The sequence below is a fragment of the Scardinius erythrophthalmus genome (genome assembly GCF_964197995.2).
Source record: "Scardinius erythrophthalmus genome assembly, chromosome: 11".
Classification (NCBI taxonomy): Eukaryota; Metazoa; Chordata; class Actinopteri; order Cypriniformes; family Leuciscidae; genus Scardinius; species Scardinius erythrophthalmus.
In genome coordinates, this window is record NC_138231.1 from 35,755,808 (window position 1) to 35,769,090 (window position 13,283).

The following is a 13,283-nucleotide window of genomic DNA, read 5'->3' on the forward strand; positions in this document are numbered from 1 at the left end:
ACTGCTTTAGTTTCCTTCAGAATGCTGTACCGACCCATACATGGATACCAACTGACCCGTTTGCCTCTGTTTGAGCTCCTGAAAATCACTTTCATTTATTATTACAGTTACGCCGTTGACAGTAGCCTTGACATTACAAACTGCTTGATTTCACATGAGCGAGTTAAAATGTCCTTTAAAAACAATGTCTAACCCCAAATTCACAAACATTGGTTTTTGCTTCTGTTTAAGTCGGGTCTGATCTGATGTTGTCTGCTGTATTTTATGTGATATTTCATGTTCTGTATACTTGAAAATGGTGTTTGTGTATTTCTATGCTTTATACCGTAGATGAAATGTTTTTATTATTATTATTATTATTATTATTTTGAAAGCACAAAATTGATCTTTGATAGATTTGTTTTTAGTATTGATAGATATGATTTATGCCCCTTAAAACATTGGTTTATTTTGGAGATTGCTCTCTTCTGTTGTTGTCTTGATGCCTTTACAACTAACAAGATGGCCTTCAGTTGTTGTATTGTTGAAATTTAGCAGACCGCCTGTTAAAAGGTTTTATTTGAATCATTATTCTCTGTTTTTGATAGCTGGTTTCCATCTCTAATCATGGACTACCTGATGTCCCACCGCTACATTACTGAGCCCTCTCTAGATTAAACCAGGAGGATCTTCAGAGTTGATACATTAAAAAGACAGTTGATTTCGGTCACAAGATTTTACTCACGCAAGATTGCAAGTCAGTAAATGGCGTATTAGTCACACAGCAGAACAAAAATCACTTAACATTTAATTTAAACTCATTAAACTGTGTGTTAGATGTGAGGGGTATAAAATAAAGTAATAACCTTTATAAAACATGTTGGAATGCTGTTGTGAGTGAAGTATGTTTGAGATCTATATGTGAGCTTGGTGCAAGTGAATAGAAGCTACATGCACAAGAAAATTAGTGTTAGCACTTCAGACTGATTATACAATTCAATATGTGTGTGTGTATATATAGGTAGGTAGGTTCTAGAATATGGTCATGCAGATTACAGCATTAATATGTGTTTTATAAGCACTAATAATAAACAGCCAATATCCTAGTAATATGCATGCTAATAATCAACTAGTTAATAATGAATATGTTTCCCTAATCAAAAGTAGTACCATATGTATATTGTGACATTCATCAGAGTGAAACAGAGAAGTAAAAAATGGATGGAGGGGACTTGGTTTTATCCATTGGTTGTTAATCTGTTGGAGGCAGATCTGAATGTGAGCTTGCAGTCAGTTGTAAGAAAGTGGATTATGAGGACAAAAATGATTGAAGAAGTTTGACATGCGTAACCAGAGAGAGAAGTCTGCTGTTTTCACCAGAAGATTGAGTTGACATTTTAGTTTTACATTTTAGAAATTACAGGCTCAAGTAAGAAAAAAGAAAAGGAAAAAAAAAGAGCATGGATGAATTGTTAACTATGAGATCAATAATCATTTCATGGCATATTTAAACCTTAAAGGGACCAAAAATGAAACCAAAAATGAAATTTCTGTCATTAATTACTCGCCCTCTTGTCGTTCCAAACCCGTAAGACTTAATCTTCGGAACACAAATGAAGATATTTTTGATGGACTCCAAGAACTTTCTGTCCCCCCTATAGACTGCAATGTAATCACCACTTTCAAGGCCCAGAAAGGTAGTAAAGACATCAGTAAAATAGTCCATGTGACTACAGTGGTTCAACCTTAATGTCGTGAAGCGACAAGAATACTTTTTGTATCAAAAAGATATTTGTGTTCCAAAGATGAACGAAGGACTTTGGAACGATATTTTCTTTTTTGGGTGAACTAACCCTTTAAATATGCCAAGGGTTGTGAGTTTGCGTGATCGTTTTGTTGAAAGTGCATGCACAGTGTCTGACTCATTTCTTTGTTCCTCTATTAGAGCTCAGCTGTTGGAAACTAGAAACAGGCAACTCCTTAATTCAAGTCCTTACAATCCCTTTAAAATGCTCATGCGCCAATAAATTGACTATATTTTTTCTTGCCGTTTAGCGTTTAACTTTGACTGAAGCGTACTCCGTGTGCTTTGCTGGGTTACTCTCTGTGTGAGCCGGTGTTGAATCTTTTTTAACGTGGACTACAGCAGAATACATCACGTCATCCTGGAGAGATATGGACACAGATGGGATGATTACAGTATTGCATGTTTCAATAAGTTACGTAACCATTGTGCAACAGTGAGTTTGTGCTGAGTGAGTGCTGACCTGATTGTCTTGCTCTTTATTTAGTTCTTCATCACTGGTTATCTTTTTCACATTTCTGCCTCCTACAACATAAAACATCTTAGCCAGAAGGTTTTCATGTCAAATTTAAACATCAGATACGGTCTAAATATGTTGTTTCATGATAACACTAAATATGTTGTACCTAGGCTATTATTCTACAGTGTTTGAAGAGTACAGCTCCATTAGCTGGTCATTTACGAGTATATCTGTATAGAACATGTGATTATGTGTGTTCATCTACCTCTGTATCTCCAATAGATAAATGCCAGTAACAGTACTGAGAGAATCACCCCCAACAGGATGAAAACATCTGTGAAAAAAAAAAAACAGAAAGCTGATGATAATGAGAAAATTCATTATTGTAATCATCACTGTTGTATAATGAAAAGCAAACCAAGCCTATGACTTACATTGAGGTGTGTGGTGTGGTTGTCGAGGTGGTGTAAGTTGTTGTGTTTGGTGTGAAGGTTGATGTGTTGATGAACTGATTGTATGGATGTGTGGTTTCTCTGTTCAGAGGAGAATAACTGTCAATGATAATTTAACAATGCAAACAGCATGTCATCCAACAAGCTTGCCTCATTCTTTAAATATTTCGATTCTTCATAAACAAAATTAACGATTATCAAAGTGACAGCATCAACAGAACAAAACTACCTTCAACGTGAAGTATGTAGGAGACTCGTTTAGATGATACAGAACAAATATAGACTCCTTTGTCCTCTGCGGTCAGTGCTGATATGTGTAGAGAGAGATTTCCTGGAAGAGTTTGATTTAACAGTTTGACTCTGTTCTTGTGGCTCTCAATCTTTTCATTTGGGTAAATTTCTTCATAAGTGTTCTCTAGAAAATACATCCACTGTATCTCTTCAGGTTTAGCCAGTAGTTCAGTGCAGAAGCAGGGCAGAACCATAGACTCTCCTGAATATCCAGTCACAACAGTAGTTGACGTTGGTGTGTTCTCAACCAAATTACAGCCTAAAACAATATTTATGCAAGAAAAAAGCCATGAATGACTAGTAAGCACACTGACTAGCATTGTAGTAAGCACACAAGTGAAACTCAACGGTCCGTCTGTCAGTGGTTCTTTCTTAGTTTCTAAATTTCTTAGTACAGTTAGATTAGAATTATTGGCACCCCTGATAAATATGATCAAAAAAATAAATCTTTTATTCAAAAAATGTTGAATCTTTTTCAAACTTTCATTGAAGTAAAATAATTGAAAGTGTGTTAATATTATGATATAAATGTTTTTCTCCAAAACACATTGGCCACAATTATTGACACCCCTATCATTTTTTAGGAGTAATATGTCTCTGAATTATATTCCCATTCATATTTTTAAAAGAAAATTAGCACACCAGGGTGACTAGGAACATTAAATTGTCTAGCTATGACTTCTTGTTTAACAGGAGTATAAATATGAGTAAACACAAAGGCCAAATTCTCTTAATCATCCATCACAAAACCAAATAATATTGTTCTGATTTGCAGCAAAAGATTGTTGAGCTTCACATAATACTTCAAAAGGGATCTAGTTCTACTGTCAGATGAAACTATAAAAAAGAGCTTTTTGGCAGCAAATCCACCAGATGGGTTTGGAGCAAACAGGGATGAAAAGTACCCCATGTCCTCGGTTGGATCTTTAATGTTGTGGGCCTATTTTTTTGCTGGAGGTCCTGGACATCTTGTTCAGATCCCTGGTATCATGGATTCTAGCAAATACCAACAGATAAAAAATCAAAACCTGACAACCTCTGCTAGAAATCTTATAATGGGCCATATTTGGATCTTCCATCAGGACAACAAACCAAAACAAACAACAAAATCAACACAAAAGTGTGTCACTAAGCACAAAATGAAGCTTCTGCCATGACCGTCCCAGTCCCTGACCTGAACCTGAAATGAGTGGGCTGAACTGAAGAGAAGCAGCGCCAACATGGATCTGGGAATCTGAAGGATCTGGAGAGATTCTGTATGGAGGAATGGTCTCTGATCTCTTGTCAGTGTTCTCCAAACTCATCAGGCATTATAGGAGAAGACTCAGAGCTGTTATCTTGGCAAAAGTAGATTGCAAATATTATTTAATAAAAGGGTGCCAATAATTATGGCCAACATGTTTTGGAGAAAAGCATTTTTTTTCATAATGTGTCACTTTCAAATCTTGTACTTAAGGGAAAAGTTCGATTTTTTGAATGAAAGATCAAAAGGATAAACAATGCAGATTTTTTTTAACAGACATCTAATAATTCTGACCACAACAGTATATATTTTTACTCTCTGAATAATCATTTTGTAACAATTTTTTTATGTCTGTTGCTGAGCTATCAATCATGTCTAACATGATCTATTTATATTTCTAGAAAAAGCATTCACTTACCCTTCACTTTTAACAGAATGGATGAAATAATATATTGTTCTGTAATACACTGATAGAACCCTTCATCTTCCATTCTGAGGCCAGAAATGAGAAGAGACAGGTTTTTTGGTGAACTTTCATTAAACAGCACACGTCTGCCGCTGTACTTCTCATCATCAAATACTTGAACCCATTGTCTTTGACTATCAAACCGCCAGGTGAATGTGTTGGCTGTAGACTGAGGATCAGCACAGGAGCAGGGCAGCACCACTGAACCACCGCTGTATCCGGTTATTTCTGTTGTCTGCTGCACACTTGAAAGAATACAGCCTGCAAACGAGAGAGCTTGTTAAAAGTTTACAATGGGCTTTACTGGAATATATAATAGTCAGAGGAAAAAAAATTTTTTATTTGTATGCACAAATACAAATTTTAGTTTCTGTATGTATGACTTCACTATTAAAAAAAAAAAAAAAAAAAAACTTGCCTTCCTGATTTATTATAAAACAACCAAAATGTAAATTTCCTTCTTTTAGGAATTCAAAGACCATTTTTTGAATGTCTCTGCAATTGACAAATTCATTGATCTGCATGTGTGAATGGTCTTAGAAAAACTACAAAATACAATTTTAAATTTTCTTAAAAGATGCTTTAGTATGTTTTTCTACAACCATTTCACACTGATCTCACACCAATTCCTCCTAAATAAAAAAAAAATAATAATAACATAAATAAATACAAATCTTAACTTACCAGTACTAAAATGAATCATGAAGAGGAATAGATATAAATGGTCCCTCATGGCTGATTGGTTCTCACTCACGAGTTTATGTGGACTCTGTCTTATTTTATTAGCTCCTGTTAGCTCTCAGAAACCACAACTTCCTCATTATAAATCTCCATATTTAAGCAATATTTGTACAGTTTACTCACTTGTGTTCCTCCATTGCTTTTCTTATTCATGGCCTTTTCAAATAATAAAACAACAGGATTATCTTGGCAATATTATCTTGGTAATATCTTGGTCAAATATTCTTTGAATAAAGCATCAAATAAGTCATAAACCAAAAACATCTAGTTTTGACCACTGTATGTTTATTGTATGGCTTCTTTGTTGGCTTTGAGAGGCAGAAGAGAGCAGAACTGATTCAAGCCACAAACCTTCAGAGGAAACATGAAGAGAAGCTATGCAGACGAGAGAGATGCTCACTCGTCTAGGACACACATGATAATCTTCTGTCTTGCCCTGGTGTTTTATTCATTATACTCTGTTTTGTGAGCTCATCTTTTGTAATTGTTATGTAAAAAACCTGAACGAAGCTGCACAAGAAAACAGAAGTGCACAGATTTGTGTTGTGTCAATTTCCGCATGAAAGCACATATGACCTCACACGCACAAACACAGTTGCTTCCTTAAAACACATCTATTTATATCAATCACACGCGTGCCCACACAATAAAGTTGCACCACCCCTTTATAATTCCTCTTGTTATAATTCGTTTTGTCTGTCTGTCACTCATTCCCATAAACAAACTAATCATGAGGATTTATTACACACACATTTGTATTCCTTTTACACGCCAAAAAAGCCTGTATTGATTATTCTTTCATCCCATTTCCCATTATCCCATAGACATTAAAGCAGTTTTATGCTTTTGCTTCAAACAGTTACCAGACATATTGGACAAAATAAGGCTGTTTCAATACATAACTCAAAAATGCTTATTAGTAGATTCACTATATTCTACATACAATTATAGACTATATGTTTGTTCATGTTTCAATGGTTACTACTTTTAATCAGGTGACATGTAGAGTACCATGACTGCAAAGGTCATAAGCTCAATTACTAAACATTTTGAATGTGAATTCTGAGTTTAAAATACTAAAAGAAAGTCCGTTTAGCATTGGTACTGATGTACACAGTGAGCTCTACTGGGTCATTGTGATCAGGTGTGGATGCTGTTTCAACATAGACTACAGCAGAAGATGCCACTTCATCCTGGAGAAAGAGAAAGAGATTGTTCATAACTAAAGCTACACTTGCACGCACAGCATTGCATGTAACCAGTTGCAATTGCTTTTTTATTTTTTATTCTGTGGCAGAAACAAGCTTCCATGTTGAAGGATTCTGACTGGCTAAGAAATAGATAAACACACATTTTCCACAATTTCCTAAACAGATAGACTGAAACATATCTCCATCGATAATGCCACACGTCTTGGCCTTCCAGGTCGCAGATCTGCGTTTCTAGTTGCCAACATGTCGAAGATAACAAGTCAGTCAATCTTGTTCCCATACCCTGTAACCAAGAATACTAACACACACACAGACACACAGCTTCTTCAAGGTTGGATTTGGCCAGGCTCTAACTATAAACAGGAGAGTCTTCTCACAACATCAAGATAACATGTTCTTTCTATCAAGGAGAGGACACTTTTAATCTAACACAGTAAAGAAAAGACTTTATGCAATGACCCCTGTGACCATAGCTGTCAGGGTACCCCAGAAAAACAGATGTATTGACACATGTTGAAGACATTTCTCAAACACAAACCCATTTTTCATTTCTGGAAGCCAGAATAAATGACCAAGCACTGTAACTGCATTCCTGGCATGGGCCAGTACCTTCAGTCACCTCTCAGATATTCAATACAGACATTAGAGAATACATAAAAAAAAAAAAGTCATTTAACTCATGTGATATTTAGAAGGAAAAATATTGATTAATACCTTGATTATAATCACATATTAGATATACATTGAAGCAGTGGATTCCAGAATCCTCACCTTCACATTTATTATACTCAACCTCATGTCGTTCCAAACACGTAAGACTTTCGTTCATTTTCAGAACACAAATGATTTTTTTTATGAAATCTGAACGATTTTTGTCCCTCCATAGACAGCTACGCAACTACCACTTTGACGCTTCAAAAAGTTTGTAAACAGAAACTCAAGCATATTCGCTTGACGTGCGAGAACCAGTGAGGTTCATTTAGGGTTGCAAAATTCTGGGAATTTTCAAAGGTGGAAACTTTCCATGGGAATTTAAGGGAATTAGCAGGAATTTATGGGAATAAACGGGAATAAACTGGGAATTTTCAAAGCTGAGGGTTGGCTCTTCATAGGGAACTTAAATATAGTTGAGGAAAGTATATTTTAGCATAATCTTGACTAAAACAAACAGATGCCATTCAAATACACTAGAATATCCATGCCATTCCTCAATCACATGCACATAGCACACTGCTTACTGCATGGCTATTGAGACCACACCCCCTACTGGCACTGTGCATGCCTCCATCACATGTACAGAAGCCCAAAGCACAAGACTATTGAAGGCACACATTTGAGCCTGTGGACTAAACAAAGTGAAGTAAGTTTTGATGATATTATGGGGAAATATATTTATTAAATGTTTAAATTGCAAATATCACATACAAATGTATTCATCTAGTAGATAGCAAGCTGATAAGTTAGATGCTAAATAAGGTAGCATAACTTTATTTACCACATAAGGCAGATGCTAGCTACCTCATGTGGCTGTTTTTCTCTGCCTCCTGCAATATGTTTTGAGGATCATTCCAGTTGTTTAGCTAGCCTTACTATTTATATATCTGTTCATGCCATTGCATTAGTATTCTTACAAGCTCTTGCATTGCATTAGTATTCTTACAAGCTCTTGTATTATTTTACAGAAAAATGCCACGTGCACTATCCGATGTTTGGAGACATTTTATTACATTTTTTGGGGGGAATATTTCCAAAATTCCCCAGCTTAACTTCCCATGGAAATTTCCCGGAAACTTTCCGGAAATTTACTGGAAATCTTCCGCCCCTTTGCAACCCTAGGTTCATTCTTATGTTACGCAGCACATTTGAGCTTCCACAAGAACCAATGAGGCTTGTTCTTGCTCTTCAAGCAGGTTCGGTTGAGCTTCTGTGTATGTTCCCTGATCAATGTTTATATGTGAATAAAAGCCTAAATTAAATCTGCTCATCATAAAATGATCGAGTCTCTTCAAAAATGTTGGACTAAACTGCCTTATTCATAAGTGGTATGTAAATCTTAATAGTAACATATTTCTCAGAAATGAAAGTATGCCGATGGAATGAAGAAGTTTTCATTTCTGGGAACAAATGTTTGTCATATTTTAACGCTGAAATAAGCACTGCATACTCTCAGAAAGGAGTCCAGTTTGTACACTCCACTTTCTCATTGACATGGCAGAAGACGCTAGTATTAGGACATCAGTAAAAGACCAGGCCAGCTGTCCAATCTGTCAAAATCGATTGAAAAATCCAGTGACTTGCAACTGTGGACAGAGTTTCTGTTCGGTGTGTGTTCACGGCAGACGGAAGCAGGACAGTCAAAAGGGCTCCCACAGCTGTCCTCGGTGTGGAACGTTCACTCCAAAGCCTGTTCCACGCAGATGCGTCAAGGTCGATGAAGCGTTGGCAAGGATGAAAAAACTGGAACCATCTTCTTCAACCCTTCCTCTGGAACCAATTTATGACAACATACCTGGAGGCGTATGGTGTGATGATTGCACTGGGAGAAAACACAGAGCCGTCAAGTCTTGTCTAACTTGTGTGGCTTCCTTCTGTGAGAGTCACCTAATACCTCACACCACAGTGCCCTCTCTGAAGAAACACAAGCTGATCGAAGCCTCCTCAGACCTGCAGGAAAACATCTGCTCCCAACACCAAAAAATCAATGAATTCTACTGTCGCACAGACCAGAAAAGTATTTGTGCTTCGTGTGCATTGAATGAACACAAAGGACATGATACAGTTGAAGCTGAAACAGAACGGACGGAGAAACAGGTCAGAACTTGTTTGTGTTATATGCTTGACTTTTGATGATGTTTACATGCAGTTCTCTGTGGTAAAATGGTTGTAAAATGCTGTGAAAATAAAGATGCACATGAGAGCACATGATCATAGCAGTAAACTAGTTAGACCTGTCAGGGAACCTGATACTTTTCCTTCAAATACAGTAACAAATGTTGTTATGTACTGTAGCCAAAGGAAACTAAAGGTGTCAAAAATGAAAATTCAAACTTTACTCACCCTCATGCCATTCTAAACATGTATTAATTTCTTACTTCTGTGCAACGTAAAGAAAGATCATTTGTGCTGGTCGCTCTTTTCTATGCAATTACAATGAATGATGACACAAAAGCGCCAATCATTTGAAGCCATTATGATACATTTTTTTGAGGAATATCTTTCATATTTTTTCAACCCTTAAGGCTGAGATTGCAGAAAAGCGAAGGGAAGTGCAGCAGAGAATCAAGGACAAACAGGAAGAGCTGGAGGAGCTGAAACAGGCTTTTGATGCACTGAAGGTGAGAGAGATTAACGTCAATCTGACGTTGGATTCTGACTTCAACCTAATTTTCATTTTCAACGTTGGGTTTGGTCTTCTAAATGTGAATTTTGTCATTGTTTTGGAGTACATTAGCTTATAGATAACAGTAAGGCTAACATATTCATACTAAAAGCCAGAAAACTTTAAATAAGGCACTATTTGAGGGAACAGCCATTTGGGTGTCCGAAACCATTGCGGACGTTATTGAGTGCACTTAGTCAATCTCACATTCAATCCCACTACTGGAACTGTGTTCTAGAAATAAATTTGATATTGATATGAGGGTAGGTAGGCAGGCATAGATTCAGAGGCATAAGGTACTGTAAGTATTACATACAACAATGCAACAATAATAAAACAATGCATTGACATTTACTTTTTACTTCTGATACTTAAGTACTTTTAAAAACGAGTACTTTTGTACTTTTACTTAAAGGGGGGGTGAAATGCTCATTTTCACTCAATCTCATGTTAATCTTGAGTACCTATAGAGTAGTATTGCATCCTTCATATCTCCAAAAAGTCTTTAGTTTTATTATATTTATAAAAGAAAGATAGGCTGTACCGAGTCTTTCCGGAAAAAAACGAGCGGCTGAAGGCGGGCCGTGTGGGCGGAGCTAAAGCTGTGCTAACGCGCCGAGCTAACAACACACAGAGACATTTGAGGCAGTTTTACTCACCGCCCGGTTCCAACGCACGACCGCGAACCTTTATTATTGTGACTGCTCGATCCTTAAGCATTAGACGATCTGCAAATCCATCGATCTGGGCTTTGTTTATAAAACAATCATCGTCGAAATGCAGGGAACAAACAGTCTTACACAACCTCCGTTGATGCTCTGAAAAAACAAACTCCATCCACTGGACCCTTAACGCTGGGTTCTTTGGGAATCTGTGCAGGGTTGTCTTGCCCTGGCAACCAAAAACCCACTTCTTTGGTGACACTGACTTCCCTAAAGCCGAGCATAGCGCTTTGATGGGCGTACTGCTTTCGCTCTCTCGCTCTGGTCTACGGTTGCGCGTGCGCGCGGGCGTCCTTCCTGAGAAGTGCCCTTAGGACCCGTATAAGGAAATTCCGCCACATCTGACGTCACACATGCCCATACTCGAAAAAAAACTTTCCGAAACTTGTGACAAACCGGAAGGAGCATTTTTGGAACAGAAATACTCCTTCAAACGTACAATTTAATTTTTGAAACTTTGTCTATGTTTAGCATGGGAATCCAACTCTTTAACAGTGTAAAAAACTCAGTATGCATGAAATAGCATTTCACCCCCCCTTTAAGTAAAAATCGGTCTTTACAACTTTTACTTGTAACGGAGTAATATTTGACCAGTAGTATCTGTACTTTCACTCAAGTAAGGAAGTTGTGTACTTTGTCCTCCTCACTAACTGAAGACACTGCATGAGGTCAATAGGGAGAGATGCCAGCTCACTCTGCTTTAACAGTGCTCTGCACAGGCTGCGTTAGAGGAAAACCAAAAGATCTTCACTCAACTGATCCACACCATTGAGAAAACACACTCTGAGGTGGCAGATCTGATCAGAGCACAAGAAAAGATGGAGTATAGTCGCGTTGCCCGACTTCATGAGCAGCTGGAGCAGGAGATTGATGAGCTCCACAGGAGAGATGCTGAGCTACAGAAGCTTTTAAACATGGATAATAATGTTTCTTTCCTACAGGTAATTGTTACTTCTTGCTATACATGCAACAACCTTATGACCCTCTGGTGCTCCTCATTTAGGGGCCCTACGCATAATCCTCATAGGTTTAACCCCTCATTAATGTGTGCTTTTTTGTGGATTTTCTGTACTTTCTTTTTTTTTTTTTTTTTTTTTTATTTGAAATCCAACATAAATATAAAAGTATTTTTGTTTTTTCTTTCAGCAGCATTTTCAGTCTTTTTCTTCAGTGTCTGCATCTGTGAACTCACCCAGCTTACCTGTCAATCAACACACTAAACCTGATCTTGTGAGGAAATTTCTTTCTGATCTTAAAGTGGAATTCCAGAAATTTGGCAAGGAGGAATACAAAATAATTTCAAATGGTGAGAGAAAATATAAATCAATATGATTATACACAAGTGAACCATTCACATAGATTATCAATAATAATGCACCATTTCTGTATGTTTACAGTTGCAAATATTCAGTTGAGGTTTCCTTTTGTGCCAACAACCAGCAGGCATTTTCTAAATTGTAAGTGACTCATACTGTATATACATTTGTGAACACAATGTTGTAAATCGGTGGTGAATTGTTTTAAAAATGCTACTAATCTGTTCCCTCCAAATTACAAGGTAATGTACACATTTCTGGTTTTGTGTCTGTTTTTATCTTCAGTTTTTCAGAAGTTTACAATGGACACCACCACTGCACACAGTGAACTCCGCATTTCTGAAAACAACAGAGAAGCAACATGCCGTGAGACAGTCCGACCGTATATTCAACACCCAGACAGATTTGATTTCTGGCCCCAGATACTATGCAAAGAAAGTATATCTGGACGCTGTTACTGGGAAGTTGAATGGGAGAAAGGGATAGCGGGGGTCTATATTGCAGTTTCATATAAAGGGGTGGGAAGAAAAGGACAGGATCGTGCGCATTGGTTTGGACACAACAGTAAGTCCTGGAGCCTGGAATGTTCTTCAACTCCCTGTATTTGGCACAACAACAAAAAAACTCAGATCTCAGGCCTTCTGTCCTCTAAAATAGGTGTGTATGTGGACTACAAAGCAGGAACTCTGTCCTTTTATGACATTTCCGACACGATGACTCTCTTACACACAGTCCAGACCACATTCACTCAGCCCCTTCATCCTGGGTTTTGGTTCAGTATGTCTTCCTCAATAACGCTGTGTGACCTCTGAGCTGTGCTGCCTTTGCTGTTTATGGAATGTTTGTGTGATGTTACTTTTATTAAGAAAGTAAAACATATCACAACACTTTTGTTGCACAAATGTTCTATGCTGTGAGAAGCAAGAATAGTGAAATGTTTGAAGACATGAGTCATATACTTTTCCTACTATTATCATTTACATTTATGTTACTTTTTTTTACAAATGTTGTAAAATACAATATTTACAAATATACAAATATTACAAAAATACAAATATTTTTTACAAATATTGTATCATTTACATTAAAATATTTTTTTTTACAAATATTTTCCAATTATGTAATGGTGAAGTATTAAAATGTTAATATGTTGATTTCTGTGGGGAAAAAAAAAATATAACCAAAAATATTAAAATGGTTCTTTTATCTAAAGAATACG

The 13,283-nt window shown here is 36.9% G+C and overlaps 2 protein-coding genes across 2 annotated transcripts; one reads left to right on the forward strand and one right to left on the reverse strand.

Moving 5' to 3' along the window:
* Nucleotides 1-703: 703 nt before the first annotated feature.
* On the reverse strand, nucleotides 704-3,239 carry LOC308698753 (uncharacterized protein). The gene is made up of 5 exons (XM_081379039.1): nucleotides 2,925-3,239; nucleotides 2,678-2,776; nucleotides 2,509-2,577; nucleotides 2,247-2,308; nucleotides 704-2,144 (listed from the first exon to the last, which is right to left on the reverse strand). The coding sequence occupies exons 1-5, from the start codon at nucleotides 3,178-3,180 to the stop codon at nucleotides 2,031-2,033; spliced, it is 600 nt and encodes a 199-aa protein (XP_081235165.1). The 5' UTR covers nucleotides 3,181-3,239; the 3' UTR covers nucleotides 704-2,030.
* Nucleotides 3,240-8,855: 5,616 nt separating this feature from the next.
* Nucleotides 8,856-12,876, forward strand: LOC308698719 (tripartite motif-containing protein 16-like; the record flags this gene model as incomplete). Its single annotated transcript, XM_081378978.1, has 6 exons — nucleotides 8,856-9,458; nucleotides 9,887-9,982; nucleotides 11,468-11,689; nucleotides 11,895-12,054; nucleotides 12,146-12,205; nucleotides 12,350-12,876. 6 exons carry the CDS (start codon nucleotides 8,856-8,858, stop codon nucleotides 12,874-12,876), a joined length of 1,668 nt encoding a protein of 555 aa, XP_081235104.1.
* Nucleotides 12,877-13,283: the final 407 nt, after the last annotated feature.

Bases quoted from the DNA above. Each gene is read 5' to 3' on its own strand.
- LOC308698753 (XM_081379039.1), bottom strand. From the start codon at position 3,180: ATGGTTCTGCCCTGCTTCTGCACTGAACTACTGGCTAAACCTGAAGAG. The intron at 2,777-2,924 runs GTAGTTTTGTTC...TCCTCTGAACAG, and splicing joins CTACATACTTCACGTTGAAG to AGAAACCACACATCCATACA. The intron at 2,578-2,677 runs GTAAGTCATAGG...TTTTTTTCACAG, and splicing joins ACCACACCACACACCTCAAT to ATGTTTTCATCCTGTTGGGG.